This window comes from Brachyistius frenatus, unplaced genomic scaffold (assembly GCF_029030835.1).
Source record: "Brachyistius frenatus isolate BFR_SWC_R1_liver_20210118 unplaced genomic scaffold, ASM2903083v1 Contig_329, whole genome shotgun sequence".
Taxonomy (NCBI): domain Eukaryota; kingdom Metazoa; phylum Chordata; class Actinopteri; family Embiotocidae; genus Brachyistius; species Brachyistius frenatus.
The window spans coordinates 120952-148418 of NW_027210928.1; the positions used below are offsets into that span (position 1 = coordinate 120952).

General features: G+C 43.8%; 1 protein-coding gene and 1 long non-coding RNA gene across 2 annotated transcripts in view; both read right to left on the reverse strand.

The window, feature by feature from the left end:
* Positions 1–5010: 5010 nt before the first annotated feature.
* LOC138635800 (uncharacterized) lies at positions 5011–6269 on the reverse strand. Its single transcript, XR_011312175.1, has 2 exons — positions 5500–6269; positions 5011–5380 (listed from the first exon to the last, which is right to left on the reverse strand). It is a non-coding gene; the product is annotated as an uncharacterized lncRNA (long non-coding RNA).
* Positions 6270–6302: 33 nt separating this feature from the next.
* The window catches only part of gabrb1 (gamma-aminobutyric acid type A receptor subunit beta1), a 41420-nt gene continuing 20255 nt past the window's right edge, over positions 6303–27467 (reverse strand). Inside the window, exons 6-9 of the mRNA XM_069723474.1 lie at positions 18642–18785; positions 18410–18562; positions 15212–15462; positions 6303–9862 (exon numbers count right to left, since the gene is read on the reverse strand). Coding sequence (XP_069579575.1) covers positions 9521–9862; positions 15212–15462; positions 18410–18562; positions 18642–18785 — 890 coding nt within the window. The 3' untranslated portion in view covers positions 6303–9520. The remainder of the gene's footprint in view (positions 9863–15211; positions 15463–18409; positions 18563–18641; positions 18786–27467) is intronic.

Below are 27467 nucleotides of genomic sequence, written 5' to 3' on the forward strand. Positions count from 1 at the left end.
TCATTGCAGCCATTTGCTAAAATCAAAAAAGTTCATTTTATTTCTCATTAATGTACACTCAGCACCCCATCTTGACAGAAAAAAACAGAAATGTAGAAATTTGTGCAAATTTATTAAAAAAGAAAAACTGAAATATCACATGGTCATAAGTATTCAGACCCTTTGCTGTGACACTCATATTTAACTCACATGCTGTCCATTCCTTCTGATCCTCCTTGAGATGGTTCTACTCCTTCATTGGAGTCCAGCTGTGTTTAATTAAACTGATTGGACTTGATTAGGAAAGGCACACACCTGTCTATATAAGACCTTACAGCTCACAGTGCATGTCAGAGCAAATGAGAATCATGAGGTCGAAGGAACTGTCCAAGGAGCTCAGAGACAGAGTTGTGGCAAGGCACAGATCTGGCCAAGGTTACAAAATAATTTCTGCAGCACTCAAGGTTCCTAAGAGCACAGTGGCCTCCATAATCCTTAAATGGAAGAAGTTTGGGACGACCAGAACTCTTCCTAGACCTGGCCGTCCAGCCAAACTGAGCAATCGTGGGAGAAGAGCCTTGGTGAGAGAGGTAAAGAAGAACCCAAAGATCACTGTGGTTGAGCTCCAGAGATGCAGTAGGGAGATGGGAGAAAGTTCCACAAAGTCAACTATCACTGCAGCCCTCCACCAGTCGGGGCTTTATGGCAGAGTGGCCCGACGGAAGCCTCTCCTCAGTGCAAGACATATGAAAGCCCGCATAGAGTTTGACAAAAAACACATGAAGGACTCCCAGACTATGAGAAATAAGATTCTCTGGTCTGATGAGACCAAGATTGAACTTTTTGGCGTTAATTCTAAGCGGTATGTGTGGAGAAAACCAGGCACTGCTCATCACCTGCCCAATACAATCCCAGCAGTGAAACATGGTGGTGGCAGCATCATGCTATGGGGGTGTTTTTCAGCTGCAGGGACAGGACGACTGGTTGCAATTGAAGGAAAGATGAATGCGGCCAAGTACAGAGATATCCTGGAAGAAAACCTCTTCCAGAGTGCTCTGGACCTCAGACTGGGCCGAAGGTTCACCTTCCAACAAGACAATGACCCTAAGCACACAGCTAAAATAACAAAGGAGTGGCTTCGGAACAACTCTGTGACCATTCTTGACTGGCCCAGCCAGAGCCCTGACCTAAACCCAATTGAGCATCTCTGGAGAGACCTGAAAATGGCTGTTCACCATCCAACCTGACGGAACTGGAGAGGATCTGCAAGAAAGAATGGCAGAGGATCCCCAAATCCAGGTGTGAAAAGCTTGTTGCATCATTCCCAAGACGACTCATGGCTGTACGAGCTCAAAAGGGTGCTTCTACTCAATACTGAGCAAAGGGTCTGAATACTTATGACCATGTGATATTTCAGTTTTTCTTTTTTAATAAATTTGCACAAATTTCTACATTTCTGTTTTTTTCTGTCAACATGGGGTGCTGAGTGTACATTAATGAGAAATAAAATGAACTTTTTTGATTTTAGCAAATGGCTGCAATGAAACAAAGAGTGAAAAATTTAAAGGGGTCTGAATACTTTCCACTGTATACAGTATATATACACTGTATATGTAACATTTAACACATGGTGAAGTCATATGTAAATATATATAACCTTTAACATGTGGGGATATCTTATGTTAATATATATAACCTTTAACATTTGGTGAAGTCACGTGTAAATATATATAAACTTTAACGTGTCAAATGAAAGTATATAAAACTTTTAAAGTGGTGAAATTATACGTGAATATATATACCCTTTAAAACGTGATATTAAATGCAAATATACATATCAACGTGGTGAAATCATACGTAAATATATATATAACCTTTAACGTGCTGAAGTAAATTGTACTGTTTATATAACCTTTACAAGTGGTCAAGTCATATGTAAATACATATAACCTTTAACATGTGGGGAAATCATATGTAAACATATTTAACCTTTAACATGTGGTTAAATCACATGTAAACATGTATAACCTTTAACATGTGAAGTCACACGTAAATATATATAACCTTTAAAACATGGTGAAATCATATACAAATATACATAACCTTTAACATGGGGAAATCAAACGTTAATATTTATAACCTTTAACATGTGGGGAAATCTTATGTTAACATATATAACCTTTAACATGTGGTGAAGTCATAAAAATATATTCAACTTTTTATACATGGTGAAGTCATATATAAATATATATATAACCTTTAACACGTGCTGAAGTAATATAGTGGTGTGAAAAAGTGTTTGCCTCCTTCCTGATTTCTTATTTTTTTGCATGTTTGTCACTTAAATGTTTCAGATAATCAAACAAATTTAAATATTAGTCAAAGATAACAAGTAAACACAAAATGCAGTTTTGAAATGAAGGTTTTCATTATTAAGGGAGAAAAACAATCCAAACCCACATGGCCCTGTGTGAAAAAGTGTTTCCCCCTAAACCTAATAACTGGTTGGGCCACCCTCAGCAGCAACAACTGCAATCAAGAGTTTGTGATAACTTGCAATGAGTCTTTTCCAGCTGTGGAGGAATGTTGGCCCACTCATCTTTACAGAGTTGTTGTAATTCAGCCACATTGGAGGGTTTTCCAGCACCAACCTACTTTTTAAGGTCATGTCACAGCATCTCAATAGATTCAGGTCAGGACTTTGACTAGGCCACTCCAAAGTCTTCATTTTGTTTTTCTTCATCCATTCAGAGGTGGACTTGCTGGTGTGTTTTAGATCATCATCCTGCTGCAGAACCCAAGTTGGCTTCAGCTTGAGGTCACGAACAGATGGCCGGACGTTCTCCTTCAGGATGTTTTGGTAGACGGTAGAATTCATGGTTCCATTTATCACAGCAAGTCTTCCAGGTCCTGAAGCAGTAAAACAGCCCCAGACCATCACACTACCACCACCATATTTTACTGTTGGTATGAGGTTCTTCTTCTGAAATGCGGTGTTACTTTTACGCCAGATGTAACGGGACACACACCTTCCAAAAAGTTCAACTTTTGTCTCGTCAGTCCACAGAGTATTTTCCCAAAAGTATTGGGGATCATCAAGATGTTTTCTGGCAAAAATGAGACGAGCCTTAATGTTGTTTTTGCTCAGCGGTGGTTTTGGTCTTGGAACTCTGCCATGCAGCCATTTCTGCCGAGTCTCTTTCTTCTGGTGGAGTCATGAACACTGACCTGAACTGAGGCAAGTGAGGCCTGCAGTTCTTTGGATGTTGTCGTGGGGTCTTTTGTGACCTCTCGGATGAGTCGTCTCTGCTCTCTCGGGGTAATTTTGGTCGGCCGGCCGCTCCTGGGAAGGTTCACCACTGTTCCATGTTTTCTCCATTTGTGGATAATGGTTCTCACTGTGGTTCTCTGGAGTCCCAAAGCTTTAGAAATGACTTTAGAACCTTTTCCAGACTGATAGATCTCAATTACTTTCTTTCTCATTTGTTCCTGAATATCTTTGGATCTCGGCATGATGTCTATCTTTTGAGGATCTTCTGGTCTACTTCACTTTGTCATGCAGGTCCTATTGAAGTGATTTCTTGATTGAGAACAGGTGTGGCAGTAATCAGGCCTGGGTGTGGCTTGAGAAATTGAACTCAGGTGTGATAAACCACAGTTAAGTTATGTTTTAACAGGAGGGGGCAAACACTTTTTCACACAGGGCCATGTGGGTTTGGATTGTTTTTCTCCCTTAATAATAAAAACCTTCATTTAGAAACTGCATTTTGTGTTTACTTGTGTTATCTTTGACTAATATTTAAATTGTTTGATGATCTGAAACATTTAAGTGACAAACATGCAAAAACAATTGGAAATCAGGAAGGGGGCAAACACTTTTTCACACCACTGTATAACCTTTAACGTGTGGTGAAATCATATTTAAATATAAATAACCTTTAACACGTGCTGAAGTAATTTATGTAAATATATATGTAACATTTAACACATGGTGAAGTCATATGTAAACATATATAACCTTTAACATGTTGGGAAGTCATTTGTACTGTTTATATAAGCTTTAATGTGTGTTGAAATTATATGCAAATATACCTAACCTTTAACATGTGGTGAAATCATATGTAAATATAAATAGCCTTTAACATATGGTAATGTCATATATAAATATATATAACCTTTTTTCAGTGATGAAGTCACGTGTAAATATATATAACCTTTAACACGTGGTGAAGTCATATGTACTGTTTGTATAACCTTTAACATGTGGGGATATCTTATGTTAATATATATAACCTTTAACATGTGGTGAAGTCATATGTACTGTTTGTATAACCTTTAACATGTGGGGATATCTTATGTTAATATATATAACCTTTAACATGTGGTGAAGTCACGTGTAAATATATATAAACTTTAACATGTGTCAAATGAAAATATGTATAACTTTTAACGTGGTAAAATTATACGTAAATATATATACCCCTTAAAACGTGGTGATATCATATGCAAATATACATAACCTTCAACGTGGGGAATTCATACGTAAATATAGATAACCTTTAACGTGTGCTGAAATCATATTTAAATATAAATAACCTTTAACACGTGCTGAAGTAATTTATGTAAATATATATGTAACATTTAACACATGGTGAAGTCATATGTAAACATATATAACCTTTAACATGTGGTGAAGTCATATGTTCTGTTTGTATACCCTTTAACATGTGGGGATATCTTATGTTAATATATATAACCTTTAACATGTGGTGAAGTCACGTGTAAATATATATAAACTTTAACGTGTCAAATAAAAATATATATAACTTTTAACATGGGGGGAAATCTTATATTAATATGTATAACCTTTAACATTTGGTGAAGTCACATGTAAATATATATAAACTTTAACGTGTCAAATGAAATTAGATACAACTTTTAACGTGTTGAAATTATACGTGAATATATATACCCTTTAAAATGTGGTGATATTAAATGCAAATATACATAACCTTCGACGTGGTGAAGTCATACGTAAATATATATAACCTTTAATGTGTGCTGAAGTAAATTGTACTGTTTATATAACCTTTACAAGTGGTCAAGTCATATGTAAATATACATAACCTTTAACATGTGGGGAAATCATATGTAAACATATGTAACCTTTAACATGTGGTGAAATCATATGTAAACATGTATAAACTTTAACATGTGGTGAAGTCACACGTAAATATATATAACCTTTAAAATGTGGTGAAATCATATACAAATATACATAACCTTTAACGTGTGGTGAAATCATAATTAAATATATATAACCTTTAAAATGTGCCGAAGTAATTTGTACTGTTTGTATAACCTTTAACAAGTGGTCAAGTCATATGTAAATATATGTAAACTTTAACATGTGGTGAAGTTATGTGTAAATATATATAGCCGTTAACATGTGGGGAAGTCATATGTAAATATATGTAACCTTTAACATGTGGTGAAGTTATATGTAAATATATATATAACCGTTAACATGTGGTGAAGTCATATGTAAATATATATAACCTTTAACATGTGGTGAAGTTATATGTAAATATATATAACCGTTAACATGTGGTGAAGTCATATGTAAATATATATAACCTTTAACGTGGGGAAATCAAACGTTAATATTTATAACCTTTAACATTTGGGGAAATCTTATGTTAACATATATAACCTTTAACATGTGGTGAAGTCATGAAAATATATACAACTTTTTATACGTGGTGAAGTCAAGTGTAAATATATATAAACTTTAACGTGAAGTCATATAAATATATATAACCTTTAACACGTGCTGAAGTAATATATATAAATATATATAACATTTAACATGTGAAGTCAAATGTAAACATATATAACCTTTAACATGTGGTGAAGTCATATGTAAATATATATAACCTGTAAACCAGCTGATGAGTCAGCAGAAAACAAATTTATAAGATGTCAGCATTTCATTTAAACTCCACACAAATTATTTTTATTTTCTGTGTTCTCCTACTGTCTGACACACACACACACACACACACACACACACACACACACACACACACACACACACACACACACACACACACACACACACACACACACCTGGCTTCATTCCCAGGATGTCACACACTGCTGTTTAGTCAAAGATATCAGAGACTCAGAGATACAAACACTGTAATCACCTGATTCACAGAACAAAGTTACATGATAGAGGAGGAGTGATGGAGTCCTCACTGGGAGGAGGAGGAAGAAGAGGAGGAGGAAAAGGAAGAACTGGAGGAGGATAATGAGGATGAGGAGGAAGAAGAGGAGGAGTAGAAGGATTGTTGGATCAAATAGTTGAGAGGCGTTCCTGTTCATGAGGAGGTAAAAGCCAAAGTTGATCTATTCTAAGTATCTTAAGTAAATAAACATGTCACATTACATGAATGTACATTACTTTATATTAAATTTATGTTAAATTTATATTACACCTTTTCTGTGTCTACGTATCGTTACTTTAAGGATCTGAAACTGAAACTGAACTGTGAGGTTTGTGAACCTTAATGGAGGGTATGTTGAGAGGATGTCTTTAACAGCAGCAGAGTTGGACACGCACACACGCACAACCATTCATGCAGAGTGTCTTCATTTCGCCTACAGACCAACACCAACAACACCTCCCGTTCCGGTTGAGAGCACATGTAGAGCATGAGAGGAAACTGTACAGTGTTTCATACAATGAGAGTTCAGCACACAGCGTCCCGCTGCTCCGCCTCCGGACGCTCACTCCGTCAGGACGTCCATTAGCTCCTCTGTCCACAGAAAGGATGTCCATCTGCTCCTCACTTCTGAACAAAGACAGCCTGTCCTCCGTGTCCTCGGCTCGGCCCGACAGAAACAGCCTCGCAGAGTTCCTTCAGCTGAGTTCAAAAGATTGTCATCGTAAAGCTGGAACGTCTCACTACAATCTAGTTTAGATAAGGAGAGGATTCTCCAGCGTCCATCTGCTGCTTCTTACGCTAAAAAGTACAATATGGTTCCTTTTAAATAGATAGAAGTTAAACCCTGTGAAAATATTGAGATTCTTGGTAAAGGCACAATATTCAGCCATGAGGAGAGAGCACTGCTACTATTGTGTCCTAGAGAAGCTCTAATCTATCTGCTGTTGGGGGCTTCTTGGTTTGGGAGGTTTCTGTCTGAAGCCGTGCTCAGACAAGCGGCTCACGTGTCCTCACATGGACGTCCATCACTGTCCTCAGGATGTCCTCAGCAGGAGGATCTTTGAACAGTTAACTAATTCCATTATTAAACACGTTCTCCTGTTGTGCACAGTGACGAGCCCTGAGGAGGAAGCTGCATGTGTTCAGGTTCAGTATCTACGACATCCCATAATCCAACATGTCATGATTCAACCCAGAGTTTAGTGTGCTTTATGTTTTCAGGTGTGGAGCTCAGGCTGCGGGACGGCATGTAGAGACTTCAACCTTCATCCAGATATTTAAAGCTCCTGGCAAAGACTCTCTGAACATTTAGATCCGACAACCTGGAGACCGACTGAATCCTTTTAAATGAACACAAGAGGAGGATTACAGGAACCTGCTGGATGCACTGGTGTCGCCATGGCAACTGGAGATGGTTTCTAATTGTCTGTGTATAAATTACAAAGTGGCATCCAGAAGATCTGTGCTACAGTTCTGCTTCAGATTATATAATAAAAGCATTCTGAAAATAAAAGTATAGTGATATAATAAATGCACTGGTCACAGTCACCTGATCTTCATCTAACCAACACCAGCGGAGCAGCGTGCTCGGCTCCGCCCCCTCCAACAGACACACCACAGCAGGAAAGTCGTGTTTGTATAGTTATTTAACAAATAATATTAAGATGAGGCTCCTCTTTGAGTCCGTCCAGCTGCTCATGTGATCCTCCTCCTGTGGTAACCTGTCACGTGATCCTCTCTGCAGACCTGCTGGAGCTCCAGCGGCTCGCATCACGCCTCAAGCCTCACGGTAAACACGCTAAACATGGATGATCTGCCACACGTCAACCTGCTCTCAGCTGCATGTGGACGTTTCTATATCTGTCAGTCATCGTATCACCTGATCAACCAGCTGACGTCACTGACAGACACCTGAGAAACACATCAGCACAGTTTAACTCATCACATGTCCTGCTGTCATGTGACTCCTCCCACTGACCCCAGTGATGTCACACAAGGAAAAACCTGAATTACAACAATTACAATATAAGTTATTAAATTTACATGCAATACTTGGAAAGATCGAATTAAACTAATAAAAAGATGAATGTTAATCTGAGGTCTGCTGCATGAAACCATGACGACCACCATGTCCGTCCCCCGTCTGTCCACCACACCTGTTACCTGTCCCCTCTCTAAGTGCTGCTGTTCCTACTTCCTGCTTCAGGACTGAACACAGATCACATACAGAGAACTCCAGACGATGCTAACTGTTAGCCACACCCACCTTGCTGACCTCACCACTTGTCTGTCTCCTGAAATGTGTCTTTAATTTGAACTTTGACCCCTGCCTCTCAGCATGGGGCTACATAATAAAGCAACCGTGAGCTAATGAAGCGAGCCCTCTATGATGTTATAGCGTGAGGAGGATGAGGCGGTTTGCAGACTAACAGGAAAGAGTGATGTGTCTGAACATGTTCAGCGACGGAGGGTTGCATCTGAATGTGTTGTTGACGGCATGGTGACATCATTGGTCGTTCTGTACCTGATTTCTCTGAAGAAAACGACACTGAGCGTGCTAACAGACGCTGTGAGGTCAGCGCAGGTAGACGTGGGACTACTTCCTGTTTGATCACGTCTTGTTCTTACTCTAAATGAAGTGATTATAATACAAAGCTTCTTTATCTTGAAATAAAAGAAACGCAGGTCAGTGAACATGCACTCAGCCCTGACGATGGAAAACATCTGTCCAACATCACAATGATACATGACAAACAGCTGGAGCACTCAACCAGGTGAGACTACCTGGTCGTCATGGAAACAGCGTCTGTTCATCAGCTTCAGCCATAACGAGGTGGAAACTGTCTTCGTTACCCACTGAGTGATTTTTTTTTTTTTTTTTTTTGCACTGGGCCCTGTTTTCTCAGTTTTTTACTGAAAGCAAATCATAGTTGTGTTTCATTCACATGCAGAGAGTGAGAGAACCGAAGAGAAGAATCAGAACCAAACAGAACCGAAGATCATAACGTCTGTTCAGCAGGTCTGGACTTAGAAACACCAGACCCGCACTGGCTCTTAAATATGGGAGTATTTCTGTCTATATCTATCTATGTGTGAATACAGCAAAAGTGATAGATTTTTTAATAAATTATATCTCTGTTATATATATTTATTTATATATTTTATATTAAATTGTATTTACATTGTAAAGATATCCAGTTCTACTCATTTTAAAACAGGATTTGTACAAATGTACCGCCGCTCCTCTGTTTCCACCGCTGTAACAGACCTAGCTAGTTTCTCCAGGAGGTCAGCGGCTCTCTGCCGCCGCCCTAGTGGACGTAGTACAGCCAGTAGACCAGGTTGAAGAAGGTGAAGGCGATGGGGAAGACCACGCGGGACCACTTGTCTATGGCGTTGACGTCTGTGAGGTCGGGAATCTTGACTTTGAGCTGTGACGCCCTCCTCCTCAGGCGGCTTTTCTTGTGGACCATCGGCCGGTCGATAGCCGGGCGGCCGTACAGGTCCCGGCTGGTCATCGGTTTACGGTACTGGATGCTGGCACTGTCGTACGAGAACATTGTGGCCCGAGGGTCGTTGAGGGCGCCCATTATGTCGGCTCCGCCCATCTCACTGGTCAGGTTGGTCAGCAGGATGTTACCATGAGCGTCCACCTGAGGAGGAGGTCATCAGAGGTCATCAGAAGTCAGCGTATTCATTTAAAACCAAACAGACATAAAGGTCAGATTTTGTGACCTGAACAAGTATGTTTGTACATTACAGACTTTACACGACATCATGGACTGACACAGACACGTAGAACACGTAAAACATGCACAACACAAAACACGTAGAACACGTAAAACACGTAGAACAAGCAGAACATGTAGAACACAGGGCACGTAGAACACAGAACATGTAGAACACAGAGCACGTAGAACACAGAACATGCAGAACACGTAGAACACAGACACACAGAACATGTAGAACACACAGAACATGCAGAACACATAGAACACAAAGACACGTAAAACACGCAAAACACACAGAACTCCGAACACGCAGACACATAAAGACACATAAAACACATATAACACACAGACCACGTAGAACACATAACACGCAGAACAAGCAGAGCATAAAAACACGTAGAACACATAGAACACGTAGAACACAGAACACGTAGAACATGTAGAACATTTAGAACACACAGAACATGTAGAACATGCAGAATACATAGAACACGTAGAACAAGCAGAACACGTAAAACACGCAAAACACAGAACACGTAGAACATAGAACACAAAGAACAAGCAGAACACAGAATACGTAGAACACAGAACACGCAGAATGCAGAACACGCAGAACACATAGAACACAGAGAACACGTAGAAAACGCAGAACACGTAGAAAACGCAAAACAGAACACAGAACGTAGAATAGAAAGACACGTAAAACACGTAGAACACAGACACGCAGAACTTGTAAAACACGTAGAACAAACAGAACACAGAACACAGAATACATAGAACACAGAACACGCAGAATGCAGAACACGTAGAACACGCAGAACACATAGAACACAGAGAACACGTAGAAAACGCAGACCACGTAGAAAACGCAAAACACAGAACACAGAATGTAGAATAGAAAGACACGTAAAACACGTAGAACACATACACGTTGAACACATAAAACACGTAGAACACATGTAGAATACAGAACATGCATAACATGCATAACACACAGAACACATAGACTATAAGGACACGTAAAACACGTAGAACACAGACCACGTAGACCACATAACACGCAGAACATGTAGAGCGCGTAGAACACACAGAACACGCAGTGCACATAGAGCACGGAGAACATGCAGAACACGTAGAACACATAGAACATGCAGAACAAGTAGAACACGCAGAACACGTAAAAATGTAGAACAAGCACAACATGTAGAACAAGCAGGACACGTAGAACACAGAACATGCAGAATACAAAGACATGTAAAACACGTAGAACGCAGAACACACAGAACACACAGAACACGTAGAACACACAGAACACGTACAACACGCAGAACACGTAAAACACGCAGAACACATAGAACACACAAAACACGTTGAACACGCAGAACATGCAGAATACATAGAACACAGAACATGTAGAACACAGAACATGCAGAACACGTAGAACATGCAGAACACATAGAATACAAAGACACGTAAAACACATAGAACACACAGACCATGTAGAACACAGAACATGCAGAACGCAGAACACCTAGAACACGCAGAATACGTAAAACATGCAGAACATGCAGAACATAGAACACACAGAATGCGTAAAACACGCAGAACACATAAAACACGTAGACCACGCAGAAAACACAGAACACGTAAAACACGTAGAACAAGCAGAACACACTGAATGTTGAACATGTAGAACACGCAGAACACGTAGAAAACGCAGAACACGTAGAAAATGCAAAACACAGAACACAACATGTAGAATACAAAGACACATAAAACACGTAGAACACAGACACGCAGAATACGCAGAAAATGCAGAACATGTAGAACACACAGAACATGTAGAACACGTAGAACACATAGAACACATAGAACACGCAGAACACGTAGAAAACGCAGAACACGTAGAAAACGCAAAACACAGAACGTAGAATACAAAGACACATAAAACACGTAGAACACAGACACGCAGAACACGCAGAAAATGCAGAACACGTCGAACACAGACACGCAGAACACATAGAACACACATGTAGAACACAGAACATGCATCACATGCATAACACGCAGAACACACCACGTAGACCACATAACACGCAGAACATGCAGAGCGCGTAGAACACACAGAACACGCAGTACACGTAGAGCACGGAGAACATGCAGAACACGTAGAACACGCAGAACATGTAAAACATGCAGAACACCAAGAACACGCAGAACACGTAAAAATGTAGAACAAGCAGAACATGTAGAACAAGCATGACGCAGAACACAAAACAGGCAGAATACAAAGACACGTAAAACACGTGGAACACAGAACACGTAGAACACGCAGAACACGTACAACACGCAGAACACGTAAAACACGCAGAACACATAGAACACACAAAACACATTGAACACGCAGAACATGCAGAACACGTAGAACATGTAGAACACAGAATATGCAGAACACATAGAACATGCAGAACACATAGAATATAAAAACACGTAAAACACGTAGAACACACAGACCATATAGAACACAGAACACGCAGAACGCAGAACACCTAGAACATGCAGAATACGTAAAACACGCAGAACACATAGAACATGGAACACACAGAACACGTAGAACACGCAGAACACATAAAACACGTAGACCACGCAGAACACGTAAAACATGCAAAACACGTAAAACACGTAGAACAAGCAGAACACAGAACATGTAGAACACAGAACATGCAGAACACGTAGAACAAGCAGAACACGTACAATAGGAAGACACGTAAAACACGTAGACCACGTAAAACATGCAGAACACAGAACATAGAACACAGAACACACAGAACATGTAAAATACATGAACCATTCAGAACACGTAGAACACAGAACACGCAGAACGCAGAACACGTATAATAAAAAGACACATAAAACACGTAGAACATGCAGATCACGTAAAACATAAAGAAACACGTAGAACACGTAGAACATAAATCACACAGAACATGCAGAACACGCAGAACAAGAACACGTAGAACATATAAAACACATAGAACAAGAAGAACACATAGAACATGCAGAACACGCAGAACATGTAAAACACGTAGACCACGCAGAAAACGCAGAACACGTAAAACACAGAACAAGCAGAACACAGAACACGTAGAACACAGAACACGCAGAGTGCAGAGCACGTAGAAAATGCAAAACACAGAACACAGAACATGTAGAATACAAAGACACATAAAACACAGAACACAGACACGCAGAAAACGGAGGACACGTAGAACACACAGAACATGTAGACCACGTAGAACACACAGAACATGTACAACACGCAGAACACGTAAAACACGCAGAACACACAAAACACATTGAACACGCAGAACATGCAGAACATGTAGAACACAGAACATGCAGAACATGTAGAACATGCAGAACAGAATACAAATACATGTGAAACACGTAGAACACACAGACCATGCAGAACACAGAACACGCAGAACGCAGAACACCTAGAACATGCAGAATACGTAAAACATGAAGAACACATACAAAACATAGAACACGTAGAACACGCAGAACACATAAAACACGTAGACTACGCAGAACACGTAAAACATGCAAAACACGTAGAACACCTAGAACAAGCAGAACACGTAGAACACAGAACATGTAGAATACAAAGACACATAAAACACATAGAACACTGACACGCAGAACATGCAGAAAACACAGGACACGTAGAACACACAGAACATGTAGACCACGTAGAACACGCAGAACATGTACAACACGCAGAACACGTAAAACATGTAAAACACGCAGAACACACAAAACACATTGAACACGCAGAACATGCAGAACACATAGAACACAGAACATGTAGAACACAGAAAATGCAGAACACGTAGAACATGCAGAACACAGAATACAAAGACACGTAAAACACATAGAACACAGACCATGTAGAACACAGAACATGCAGAGCACCTAGAACACGCAGAATACGTAAAACATGAAGAACACATACAAAACGTAGAACATAGAACACACAAAACACGTAGAACATGCAGAACACATAAAACACATAGACCACGCAGAACACGTAAAACATGCAAAACACGTAGAACACCTAGAACAAGCAGAACACGTAGAACATGTAGAACACAGAACATGCAGAACACGTAGAACAAGCAGAACACGTACAATAGGAAGACACGTAAAACACATAGACCACGTAAAACATGCAGAACACGGAGGACACGTAGAACATAGAACACAGAACACACAGAACATGTAAAACACATAAAACATTCAGAATACGTAAAACACGTAGAACAAGCAGAACACGTAGAACACAGAACATGTAGAACAAAGAACACGCAGAACACGTAGAATACAAAGACACATAAAACACGTAGAACATGCAGATCACGTAAAACATTCAGAACACATAGAACACGGAGGACATAGATCACACAGAACATGAAGAACACGTAGAACAAGAACACGTAGAACACGTAGAACAAGAAGGACACATAGAACATGCAGAACACACAGAACACGCAGAACATGTAAAACACGTAGGCCACGCAGAAAACGCAGAAAACGTAAAACATGCAGAATATGTAGAACGCAGAACACGTACAATACAAAGACATGTAAAACATGTAGACCATGCAGAACACACAGAACATGTAGAACATAGAACACACAGAACACGCAGAACACGCAGAATACAAAGACACGTAAAACACATAGAACACACAACACGTAGAACACAGAACACGGAGAATATGTAGAACACAGAACACGTCGAACACGCAGAACTCGTACAATACAAAGACACGTAAAACACGTAGACCACGTAGAACATGTAGACCACGCAGAACACAGAGAATACAGACACGTAAAACACGTAGAACACGCACATGTAGAACACAGAACACAGAACACGCAGAACAGAGAGAACACGCAGAACACGTAGAACAGACAGAACACGTAGAACACGTACAATACGAAGACATGTAAAACACGTAGACCACGCAGAACACGTAAAACGTGTAGAACACTTAGAACACGCAAAACACGTAAAACACATAGAACACGTAAAACACGTTGGCCACGCAGAACATGCAGAACATGTAGAACACGTAGAGCAGCCCCCTTGACCCCGCTAAAACAATATCAAAAGCCACACAAACACACACACACACACACACACACACACACACACACACACACACACACACACACACACACACACACACACACCCCTCTACCCACCTGAACTTTGTTGCTCTCCAGCCGACTCTTCTCGTTGTTGGACTTGGCCGCCTTTTCGGCCACCTTCTTCTGCAGGTGAGGGCCGCGACCGAAGAAGATGTAGTTGACAAAAGCGTATTCCAGCAGGGCGAGGAACACGAAGACGAAGCAGCCCATCAGGTAGATGTCGATGGCCTTCACATAGGGGATCTTAGGGAGCGTCTCCCTCAGGTGGGTGTTGATGGTGGTCATGGTGAGCACAGTGGTTATACCTGCAGACCAGAGGACAGTAACACACATCATGCGTCATACATACATGATACATCATCGTACACGATACATCATACATACATCATCATACATCGTACATCATAAATAATCTTACATCATACATACATCATAAATACATCATCATGCATCATACATACATCATCATACATTATCATACACCATCAAACATCATCATACATCATCATACATCACACACATCATCATACATTATCATACATCATCATGAATTATCAGACATCATCATACATTATCAGATCATCATCCATCTTACATACATACATTATCATACATCATCATACATCACACACATCATCATACATTATCATACATCATCATGAATTATCAGACATCATCATACATTATCAGATCATCATCCATCATACATACATACATTATCATCCATCATCATACATTAAAATATATTATCATACATCATCATACATTATCAAACATCATCATACATTAAAATACATTATCATACATTATCAGATCATCATCCATCATACATACATACATCATACATTATCATACATCATCATACATTAAAATATATTATCATACATCATCATACATTATCAAACATCATCATCCATCATACATCCATCATTGTACATTATCAAACATCATCATCCATCATCGTACATTATCTAACATCATCATCCATCATACATCCATCATTGTACATTATCAAACATCATCATACATTAAAATACATTATCATACATCATCATACATTATCAAACATCATCATCCATCATACATCCATCATTGTACATTATCAAACATCATCATCCATCATCGTACATTATCAAACATCATCATCCATCATACATCCATCATTGTACATTATCAAACATCATCATACATTAAAATACATTATCATACATCATCATACATTATCAAACATCATCATAGATCAGACATCATCATCATCATCATACATTATCATACATCATCATACATTATCAAACATCATTATAGATCAGACATCATCATCATCATACATTATCATACATCATCATACATTCATACATCATCATACAACATCATTCATCATCATGCATCATCATACGTCATACATTATCATAAATACATCATCATACAACATCATTCCTCATCATACATTATCAGACATCATCATACATCATACATACAGTACATCATCATACTTTATCAAACATCATCATACATATTACATTATCATACATCATAGTACATCATACATTATCATACATCATCATACATTATCACACATCATACATTATCAGACATCATCATACATCATACATACATCATCATACATATCATACATACATCATCATACATTATGATCATACATCATCATCATACATTATCATACATTCATATATTATCATACATGATCATACATACATCATACATCATACATAGATACATCATACATCATACATACATCATCATACATTATCAGACATCATACATTATCATACATCATAAATTATCATACATTATCATACATCATACATACATGATCATAAATGATCATACATCATCATACATTATCATACATCATCATACATACATCATATATTATCATACATGATCATACATCATACATGATCATACATCATACATAGATACATCATACATGATCATACATCATACATACATCATCATACATTATCAGACATCATACATTATCATACATCATCATATAACATCATACATCATCACACATTATCAGACATCTTACATCATCATACATTATCATACATCATCATATATTATCATACATCATCGTGCATTGTACATTATCATACATAATACATTATTGTACATCATACATTATCATACATCATACGTTATCATACATCATACATTATCAGACATTATCAGACATCATCATACATCAGACATCATCATACATTATCAGACATCATCATCATACATCATCACACATCATCATACATTATCATACATCATCATACATTATCATACATCATGCATTATCAGACATCATACATACATCATCATACATCATCACACATCATCATACATCATCATACATACACTATCATACATCATTATACATCATCATACATCATCAAACATCATCATACATCACACATACACCATCATACATCATTATACATCATCATACATCATCAAACATCATCATACATCACACATACACCATCATACATCACACATACACCATCATACATCATTATACATCATCATACATCATTATACATCATCATACATCATCAAACATCATCATACATCACACATACACCATCATACATCATTATACATCATCATACATCATCAAACATCATCATACATCACACATACACCATCATACATCACACATACACCATCATACATCATTATACATCATCATACACCATCATACATCATTATACATCATCATACATCATCAAACATCATCATACATCACACATACACCATCATACATCATTATACATCATCATACATCATCAAACATCATCATACGTCACACATACACCATCATACATCATTATACATCATCATACATCATCATATATCATCATACATTATCATACATCATAAATTATCATACATCATATATATATCATATGTCATACATGATACATTGTACAGCATATCTGGAGAATAATAAACACATTAAAACCCTGTCATTAAAACGCAGGGTAGAATGTAAATACAAACTCAATGGGATCATTTGTAAATCATGTAACCTCATATTTAATTAAAAGTATACCAAAGACAACATATCAAGTGTTGAAACTGTTTTCTGAAAAATATATTTTCATTTTGAATTTGATGAAAGCTACATGATGTGGTGGCGTGAATATGTTGCAGTTTTCATTATAAATACACCACGCTAAATATCACGTCACCCGACTGAACTGCTCATCTGTAAAGAAAGTAAAAGTCACTGACCTAAAGCTACTCTGGCAGCCGAGGCGTCATAATTTATCCAGAAGGAGACCCAGGACAGGATGGTGATCAGGGTGGACGGCATGTAGGTCTGCAGGATGAAATAACCAATGTTCCTCTTCAGCCTGAAGCTGAGGGACAGACGTGGATACGAGCCTATGGAGACAGAGGACAGGACTTCACCATGGTAACCATGGTAACATCATTCATTTCTGTTAATGACTCTGTTTATTACCTGTTGCAAACACAGCTTTCTTGGAGAGGGTCTGGTAGTCTATGATGGAGAACTGGGGCAGCTCGATGTTCTCCACCCCGGTGACAGAGCCAGCGTTACTTCCTCCCTGCCAGTAGAACTCGATGTCGTCGGTGGTGTATCCATCTGAGGGAGGAGCGGGTTCAACATCAGCTAACAACACCGAGATAACTGCTGGACACATTTTATTCACTTAGGATTTGATGAGAGAAGTTGAATGGGAGTCTATGGAGCCGGAGGCTTTTTGGAGCCGACCTCTAGTGGCACTCGCTGGTATTGCAGCTGAAGACACTTCTGCATTGGAACCATTTTACAGACCTGAAACTACAAACCTTTTTATATCCAGTCTGTAGTTTTATATCCAGACTGTAGTTTTCTATCCAGTCTGTAGTTTTCTATCCAGTCTGTGTTTTATATCCAGTCTGTATTTTTATATCCAGTCTGTATTTTTATATCCAGACTGTGGTTTTATATCCAGACTGTAGTTTTATATCCAGACTGTAGTTTTATATCCAGTCTGTCTTTTATATCCAGACTGTGTTTTATATCCAGTCTGTATTTTTATATCCAGTCTGTATTTTTATATCCAGACTGTGGTTTTATATCCAGACTGTAGTTTTATATCCAGACTGTAGTTTTATATCCAGTCTGTCTTTTATATCCAGACTGTGTTTTATATCCAGTCTGTAGTTTTATATCCAGTCTGTATTTTTATATCCAGTCTGTATTTTTATATCCAGACTGTGGTTTTATATCCAGTCTGTAGTTTTATTTCCAGTCTGTATTTTTATATCCAGACTGTAGTTTTATATCCAGTCTGTAGTTTTATTTCCAGTCTGTATTTTTATATCCAGTCTGTATTTTTATATCCAGTCTGTAGTTTTATATCCAGACTGTAGTTTTATATCCAGTCTGTCTTTTATATCCAGACTGTGTTTTATATCCAGACTGTGTTTTATATCCAGTCTGTCTTTTATATCCAGACTGTGTTTTATATCCAGTCTGTAGTTTTATATCCAGTCTGTATTTTTATATCCAGTCTGTCTTTTATATCCAGACTGTGTTTTATATCCAGTCTGTGTTTTATATCCAGTCTGTAGTTTTATATCCAGTCTGTATTTTATATCCAGACTGTGTTTTATATCCAGTCTGTAGTTTTATATCCAGTCTGTATTTTTATATCCAGACTGTAGTTTTATATCAAGTCTGTAGTTTTATTTCCAGTCTGTATTTTTATATCCAGTCTGTATTTTTACATCCAGTCTGTAGTTTTATATCCAGACTGTAGTTTTATATCCAGTCTGTCTTTTATATCCAGACTGTGTTTTATATCCAGACTGTAGTTTTATATCCAGTCTGTGTTTTATATCCAGTCTGTAGTTTTATATCCAGACTGTGTTTTATATCCAGTCTGTGTTTTATATCCAGACTGTAGTTTTATATCCAGTCTGTGTTTTATATCCAGTCTGTAGTTTTATATCCAGTCTGTCTTTTATATCCAGACTGTGTTTTATATCCAGTCTGTAGTTTTATATCCAGTCTGTGTTTTATATCCAGTCTGTAGTTTTATATCCAGACTGTGTTTTATATCCAGTCTGTCTTTTATATCCAGTCTGTAGTTTTATATCCAGTCTGTGGTTTTATATCCAGACTGTAGTTTTATATCCAGACTGTGGTTTTACATCCAGTCTGTGGTTTTATATCCAGTCTGTATTTTTATATCCAGTCTGTGGTTTTATATCCAGTCTGTAGTTTTATATCCAGTCTGTGGTTTTATATCCAGTCTGTGGTTTTATATCCAGACTGTAGTTTTATATCCAGACTGTGGTTTTATATCCAGTCTGTGGTTTTATATCCAGACTGTAGTTTTATATCCAGACTGTAGTTTTATATCCAGTCTGTGGTTGAAACTAAATTGGGTTCAGTTGTGATCACATGACCTAACGTCAGTCACATGACGGTCCCGTCTGTCTGCTCAGAGACCAGCTGTTCCTCCTCCTCACTTCTACAGACTGACCCTGATTTTATATTAGACTTCATTTCATTCTGTGTTACAGTCACAGATCCAGTTTGAAGTGCCGACAGGAAAAGAGCTCTGTATGATCTCCTGTTTTTAAATCTCTAATAGGATCTGGATCGGTCTATGTCCAGAACTAAACATGAATCATGAACACCACCATTTTTCATATTTTATGAGGAACTGATTATTTCACAATGAATCATTATTACATCATCAAAAAATATTTCTCCCGTTTTCATCATCCACTTTCCCACAGAGAGACCTGAACCTGAACCTATCACAGACCTGAACCAGCCCTCCTGTGTCTGCGTCCTGAACCACAGTGAAACACCCTGAAGACCTCTCAGTAATTACACCAGTTTAATTCTTCCGTTTCTCTTCAAACTCCAGTTTATCTGAAGCTGCAAGATTTCAGGAATTAAATTCTTATCATCTATAGAAGGGATTTTACTTCACTCATCCAGTTAATTAATGTGAGAAACTTCAGATTCTAAATGACCTTCGAATGCATAAAATAATGTAATATAATATAAAATAATATCATATAATTAATATATATTATATATTTATAAACATGAATCATCGTGGAGATGGGGACACCGTCACAAGTTTCACTCCCTCAGTTCATTAACATACAGGTAACCATGACGACCACAGTTATGTAGAGTTAAATACAGAAACACCATTAAACATCTGTTTGCTGCTCTGCCAGAAAAGAAAAACGTTGAACTGAGAGTTTCTCCAACAAAGAGCATCTTCATGTGATATTAACTGAGACTGGAGCACCAGAACAGGAACTCCATCACCATGGTGATATTATTATTATAGAGTGGAAGTTTATGATCACAGTCATCATTAATAAATGTCACAAAGATGGTCAATGATTAAAATAAAGAGACACTTTATATTCAGTCTGTTTTTACTTCACAGTCTAATATTATTTATCATTTTATTGTGGATTTTGTATGTTGTTTATTCTGCATTTAAATGTTTGTGTCCCTGTCTGTCTGTCTGTCTGTCTGTCTGTCTATAGGATCACCTCTAACTGCATGTCCTCCATTATTGAGGTGAATCTCTGCAGCAGCTCTGACTGAACATGAACTGCTGCATCAGTTGATATAAAGTGAACCTCAGTGACCGAATCGGATTTGGACCGGAAGCCCGTGTGGACCAGAACAGAACAGAAAGAACATCTGAAGCTATTAAAAGTGAGCTGAAAGATAACTTTGTATTCTTAAGCTGAGTGTTAATTAAAGAGGACAGATGGAGGCGAGGAGCCGTTGAGGGCCCAGAGGGACGCTGAGGGTCCAGAGTGACGGTGAGAACCCAGAGGGGCGCTGAGGACCCAGAGGGACGCTGAGGGTCCAGAGTGACGCTGAGGGCCCAGAGGGACGTTGAGGGCCCAGAGGGACGCTGAGGACCCAAAGGGACGCTGAGGACCCAGAGGGACGTTGAGGGCCCAGAGTGACGCTGAGGACCCAGAGGGACGCTGTGGACCCAGAGGGACGTTGAGGGTCCAGACTGACGTTGAGGATCCAGAGTGACGCTGAGGACCCAGAGTGACGCTGAGGACCCAGAGGGACGCTGAGGACCCAGAGGGACGTTGAGGATCCAGAGTGACGCTGAGGACCCAGAGTGACGCTGAGGACCCAGAGGGACGCTGAGGACCCAGAGGGACGTTGAGGGCCCAGAGTGACGCTGAGGACCCAGAGGGGCGTTGAAGGCCCAGAGTGACGCTGAGGACCCAGAGTGACGCTGAGGACCCAGAGGGACGTTGAGGGCCCAGAGTGCCGCTGAGGACCCAGAGGGACGCTGAGGGCTGCTGATGGCCCAGAGGGACGTTGAGGGCCGCGAGGGACGTTGAAGGCCCAGAGTGACGCTGAGGACCCAGAGTGACACTGAGGACCCAGAGGGACGTTGAGGGCCCAGAGTGACGCTGAGGACCCAGAGGGACGCTGAGGGTCCAGAGTGACGTTGAGGGCCCAGAGGGACGCTGAGGGTCCAGAGGGACGCTGAGGGTCCAGAGTGACGTGGAGGGCCCAGAGGGACGTTGAGGGCCCAGAGTGACGCTGAGGACCCAGAGGGACGCTGAGGGCTGCTGAGGGCCCAGAGGGACGTTGAGGTCCGTGAGGGACGTTGAGGGCCCAGAGAGAAGCTGCGGGCCCAGAGGGACGCTGCGGGTCCAGAGGGACGTTGAGGGCCCAGAGGGCTGCTGAGGGCCCAGAGGGACGTTGAAGGCTGCGAGGGACGTTGAGGGCCCAGAGGGACGCTGCGGGTCCAGAGGGACATTGAGGGCCCAGAGGGATGCTGAGGACCCAGAGTGACGCTGAGGACCCAGAGTGAAGCTGAGGGTCCAGAGTGATGCTGAGGACCCAGAGGGACGATGAGGGTCCAGAGTGACGCTGAGGGCCCAGAGGGACGCTGAAGATCCAGAGGGACGCTGAGGGCCCAGAGGGATGTTGAGGGCCCAGGGGGACACTGAGGACCCAGGGGTACGCTGAGGGCCGCGAGGGACGTTGAGGGCCCAGAGGGACGTTGAGGATCCAGAAGGACGCTGAGGGCCGCGAGGGACGTTGAAGGCCCAGAGGAACGTTGAGGGCCCAGAGGGCCGCGAGGGACGTTGAGTGTCTAGAGGGATGTTGATGGCCAAGAGGGACGTTGAGGGCCCAGAGTGACGCTGAGGACCCAGAGGGACGCTGAGGACCCAGAGGGACGTTGAGGGTCCAGAGTGACGTTGAGGGTCCAGAGTGACGCTGAGGACACAGAGTGACGCTGAGGACCCAGAGGGACGCTGAGGACCCAGAGGGACGTTGAAGGCCCAGAGTGACGCTGAGGACCCAGAGTGACGCTGAGGACCCAGAGGGACGTTGAGGACCCAGAGGGACGTTGAGGGTCCAGAGTGACGTTGAGGGTCCAGAGTGACGCTGAGGACCCAGAGTGACGCTGAGGACCCAGAGGGACGCTGAGGACTCAGAGGGACGTTGAGGGTCCAGAGTGACGTTGAGGGTCCAGAGTGACGCTGAGGACCCAGAGTGACGCTGAGGACCCAGAGGGACACTGAGGACCCAGAGGGACGTTGAGGGCCCAGAGTGACGCTGAGGACCCAGAGGGACGCTGAGGGCCCAGAGGGACGTTGAGGGCCGCGAGGGACGTTGAGGGCCCAGAGGGACGCTGAAGGCCCAGAGGGACGCTGAGGGCGCAGAGTGACGCTGAGGACCCAGTGGGACGCTGAGGGCTGCTGAGGGCCCAGAGGGACGCTGAGGGCCCAGAGTGACGCTGAGGACCCAGAGGGACAGTGAGGACTGCTGAGGGCCCAGAGGGACGTTGAGGGCCGCGAGGGACGTTGAGGGCCCAGAGGGACGCTGCAGGTCCAGAGTGACGCTGAGGACCCAGAGTGACGCTGAGGACCCAGAGGGACGCTGAGGACTCAGAGGGACGTTGAGGGCCCAGAGTGACGCTGAGGACCCAGAGGGACTCTGATGGTCCAGAGTGATGCTGAGGGTCCAGAATGACGCTGAGGACCCAGAGTGACGCTGAGGACCCAGAGGGACGTTGAGGGCCCAGAGTGACGCTGAGGACCCAGAGGGACGTTGAAGGCCCAGAGTGACGCTGAGGACCCAGAGTGACGCTGAGGACCCAGAGGGACGTTGAGGGCCCAGAGTGACGCTGAGGACCAAGAGGGACGCTGAGGGCTGCTGAGGGCCCAGAGGGACGTTGAGGGCCGCGAGGGACGTTGAGGGCCCAGAGGGACGCTGAGGGCCCAGAGGGACGCTGAGGGCGCAGAGTGACGCTGAGGACCCAGAGGGACGATGAGGGCTGCTGAGGGCCCAGAGGGACGCTGAGGGCCCAGAGTGACGCTGAGGACCCAGAGGGACGATGAGGGCTGCTGAGGGCCCAGAGGGACGTTGAGGTCCATGAGGGACGTTGAAGGCCCAGAGTGACGCTGAGGACCCAGAGTGACGCTGAGGACCCAGAGGGACGTTGAGGGCCAAGAGTGACGCTGAGGACCCAGAGGGACGCTGAGGGTCCAGAGTGACGTTGAGGACCCAGAGGGACGCTGAGGGTCCAGAGTGACGCTGAGGACCCAGAGGGACGCTGAGGGCTGCTGAGGGCCCAGAGGGACGTTGAGGTCCGTGAGGGACGTTGAGGGCCCAGAGGGAAGCTGCGGGCCCAGAGGGACGCTGCGGGTCCAGAGGGACGATGAGGGCCCAGAGGGCTGCTGAGGGCCCAGAGGGACGTTGAGGGCTGCGAGGGACGTTGAGGGCCCAGAGGGACGCTGCGGGTCCAGAGGGATATTGAGGGCCCAGAGGGATGCTGAGGACCCAGAGTGACGCTGAGGACCCAGAGTGAAGCTGAGGGTCCAGAGTGATGCTGAGGACCCAGAGGGACGATGAGGGTCCAGAGTGACGCTGAGGGCCCAGAGGGACGCTGAGGATCCAGAGGGACGCTGAGGGCCCAGAGGGACGTTGAGGGCCCAGGGGGATACTGAGGACCCAGGGGGACGCTGAGGGCCGCGAGGGACGTTGAGGGTCCAGAGGGACGTTGAGGGTCCAGAGGGATGCTGAAGACCCAGAGGGACGTTGAGGGTCCAGAGGGATGCTGAGGGTCCAGAGGGATTCTGAGGACCCAGAGGGACGTTGAGGGCCCAGAGGGATGCTGAGGGACGCTGAGGGCCGCGAGGGACGCTGAGGACCGCTGAGGGCCCAGAGGGACGTTGAGGGTCCAGAGTGACGCTGAGGGCCGCGAGGGACGTTGAAGGCCCAGAGGGACGTTGAGGGACGTTGAGGGCCCAGAGGGACGCTGGGGGCCGCGAAGGACGTTGAGGACCGCTGTGGGCCCAGAGGGACGTTGAGGGTCCAGAGGGACGCTGAGGGTCCAGAGGGATGTTGAGGAGGACCCCAGATGAGGGCCCAGAGGGACGTTGAGGGCCCAGAGGACGCTGAGGACCCAGAGGGACGATGAGGGCTGCTGAGGGCCCAGAGGGACGCTGAGGGCCCAGAGACGCTGAGGACCCAGAGGGACGATGAGGGCTTCTGAGGGCCCAGAGGGACGTTGAGGTCCATGAGGGACGTTGAAGGCCCAGAGTGACGCTGAGGACCCAGAGTGAGACGTTGAGGGCCAAGAGTGACGCTGAGGACCCAGAGGGACGCTGAGGGTCCAGAGTGACGTTGAGGACCCAGAGGGACGCTGAGGGTCCAGAGTGACGCTGAGGACCCAGAGGGACGCTGAAGGCTGCTGAGGGCCCAGAGGGACGTTGAGGTCCGTGAGGGACGTTGAGGGCCCAGAGGGAAGCTGCGGGCCCAGAGGGACGCTGCGGGTCCAGAGGGACGTTGAGGGCCCAGAGGGCTGCTGAGGGCCCAGAGGGACGTTGAGGGCTGCGAGGGACGTTGAGGGCCCAGAGGGACGCTGCGGGTCCAGAGGGATATTGAGGGCCCAGAGGGATGCTGAGGACCCAGAGTGACGCTGAGGACCCAGAGTGAAGCTGAGGGTCCAGAGTGATGCTGAGGACCCAGAGGGACGATGAGGGTCCAGAGTGACGCTGAGGGCCCAGAGGGACGCTGAGGATCCAGAGGGACGCTGAGGGCCCAGAGGGACGTTGTGGGCCCAGGGGGATACTGAGGACCCAGGGGGACGCTGAGGGCCGCGAGGGACGTTGAGGGTCCAGAGGGACGTTGAGGGTCCAGAGGGATGCTGAAGACCCAGAGGGACGTTGAGGGTCCAGAGGGATGCTGAGGGTCCAGAGGGATTCTGAGGACCCAGAGGGACGTTGAGGGCCCAGAGGGATGCTGAGGGACGCTGAGGGCCGCGAGGGACGCTGAGGACCGCTGAGGGCCCAGAGGGACGTTGAGGGTCCAGAGTGACGCTGAGGGCCGCGAGGGACGTTGAAGGCCCAGAGGGACGTTGAGGGACGTTGAGGGCCCAGAGGGACGCTGGGGGCCGCGAAGGACGTTGAGGACCGCTGTGGGCCCAGAGGGACGTTGAGGGTCCAGAGGGACGCTGAGGGTCCAGAGGGATGTTGAGGGCCCAGAGGGACGCTGGGGGCCGCGAAGGACGTTGAGGACCGCTGTGGGCCCAGAGGGACGTTGAGGGTCCAGAGGGACGCTGAGGGTCCAGAGGGATGTTGAGGGCCCAGAGGGACGTTGAGGGCCCAGAGTGACGCTGAGGACCCAGAGAGACGCTGAGGGCCACGAGGGACGATGAGGGCCCAGAGGGACGTTGAGGGCCCAGAGTGACGCTGAGGACCCAGAGGGACGCTGAGGGCCGATGAGGGCCCAGAGGGACGCTGAGGGTCCAGAGGGACGTTGAGGGCCCAGAGGGACGCTGAGGGCCCAGAGTGACGCTGAGGACCCAGAAGGACACTGAGGGCTGCTGAGGGCCCAGAGGGACGTTGAGGGCCGCGAGGGACGTTGAGGGCCCAGAGGGACGCTGAGGGCCCAGAGGGACGCTGAGGGCCCAGAGGGACGTGGAGGGCCGCGAGGGACGTTGAGGGCCCAGAGGGACGCTGCGGGTCCAGAGGGACATTGAGGGCCCAGAGGGATGCTGAGGACCCAGAGGGACGCTGAGGACCCAGAGTGACGCTGAGGGTCCAGAGTGATGCTGAGGACCCAGAGGGACGATGAGGGTCCAGAGTGACGCTGAGGGTCCAGAGGGTGTTCCAAAGTGTTTGGTTGACAGCTACAGGTGGAGGTGAAGAGTTCATGTGAACAGATTCATTCTGAGGATGTTCAGTCAGTTACAGCTTCTTCACTAACTACTTGAAGACCTGACGGTTCGGGTCCCTGGAGGCC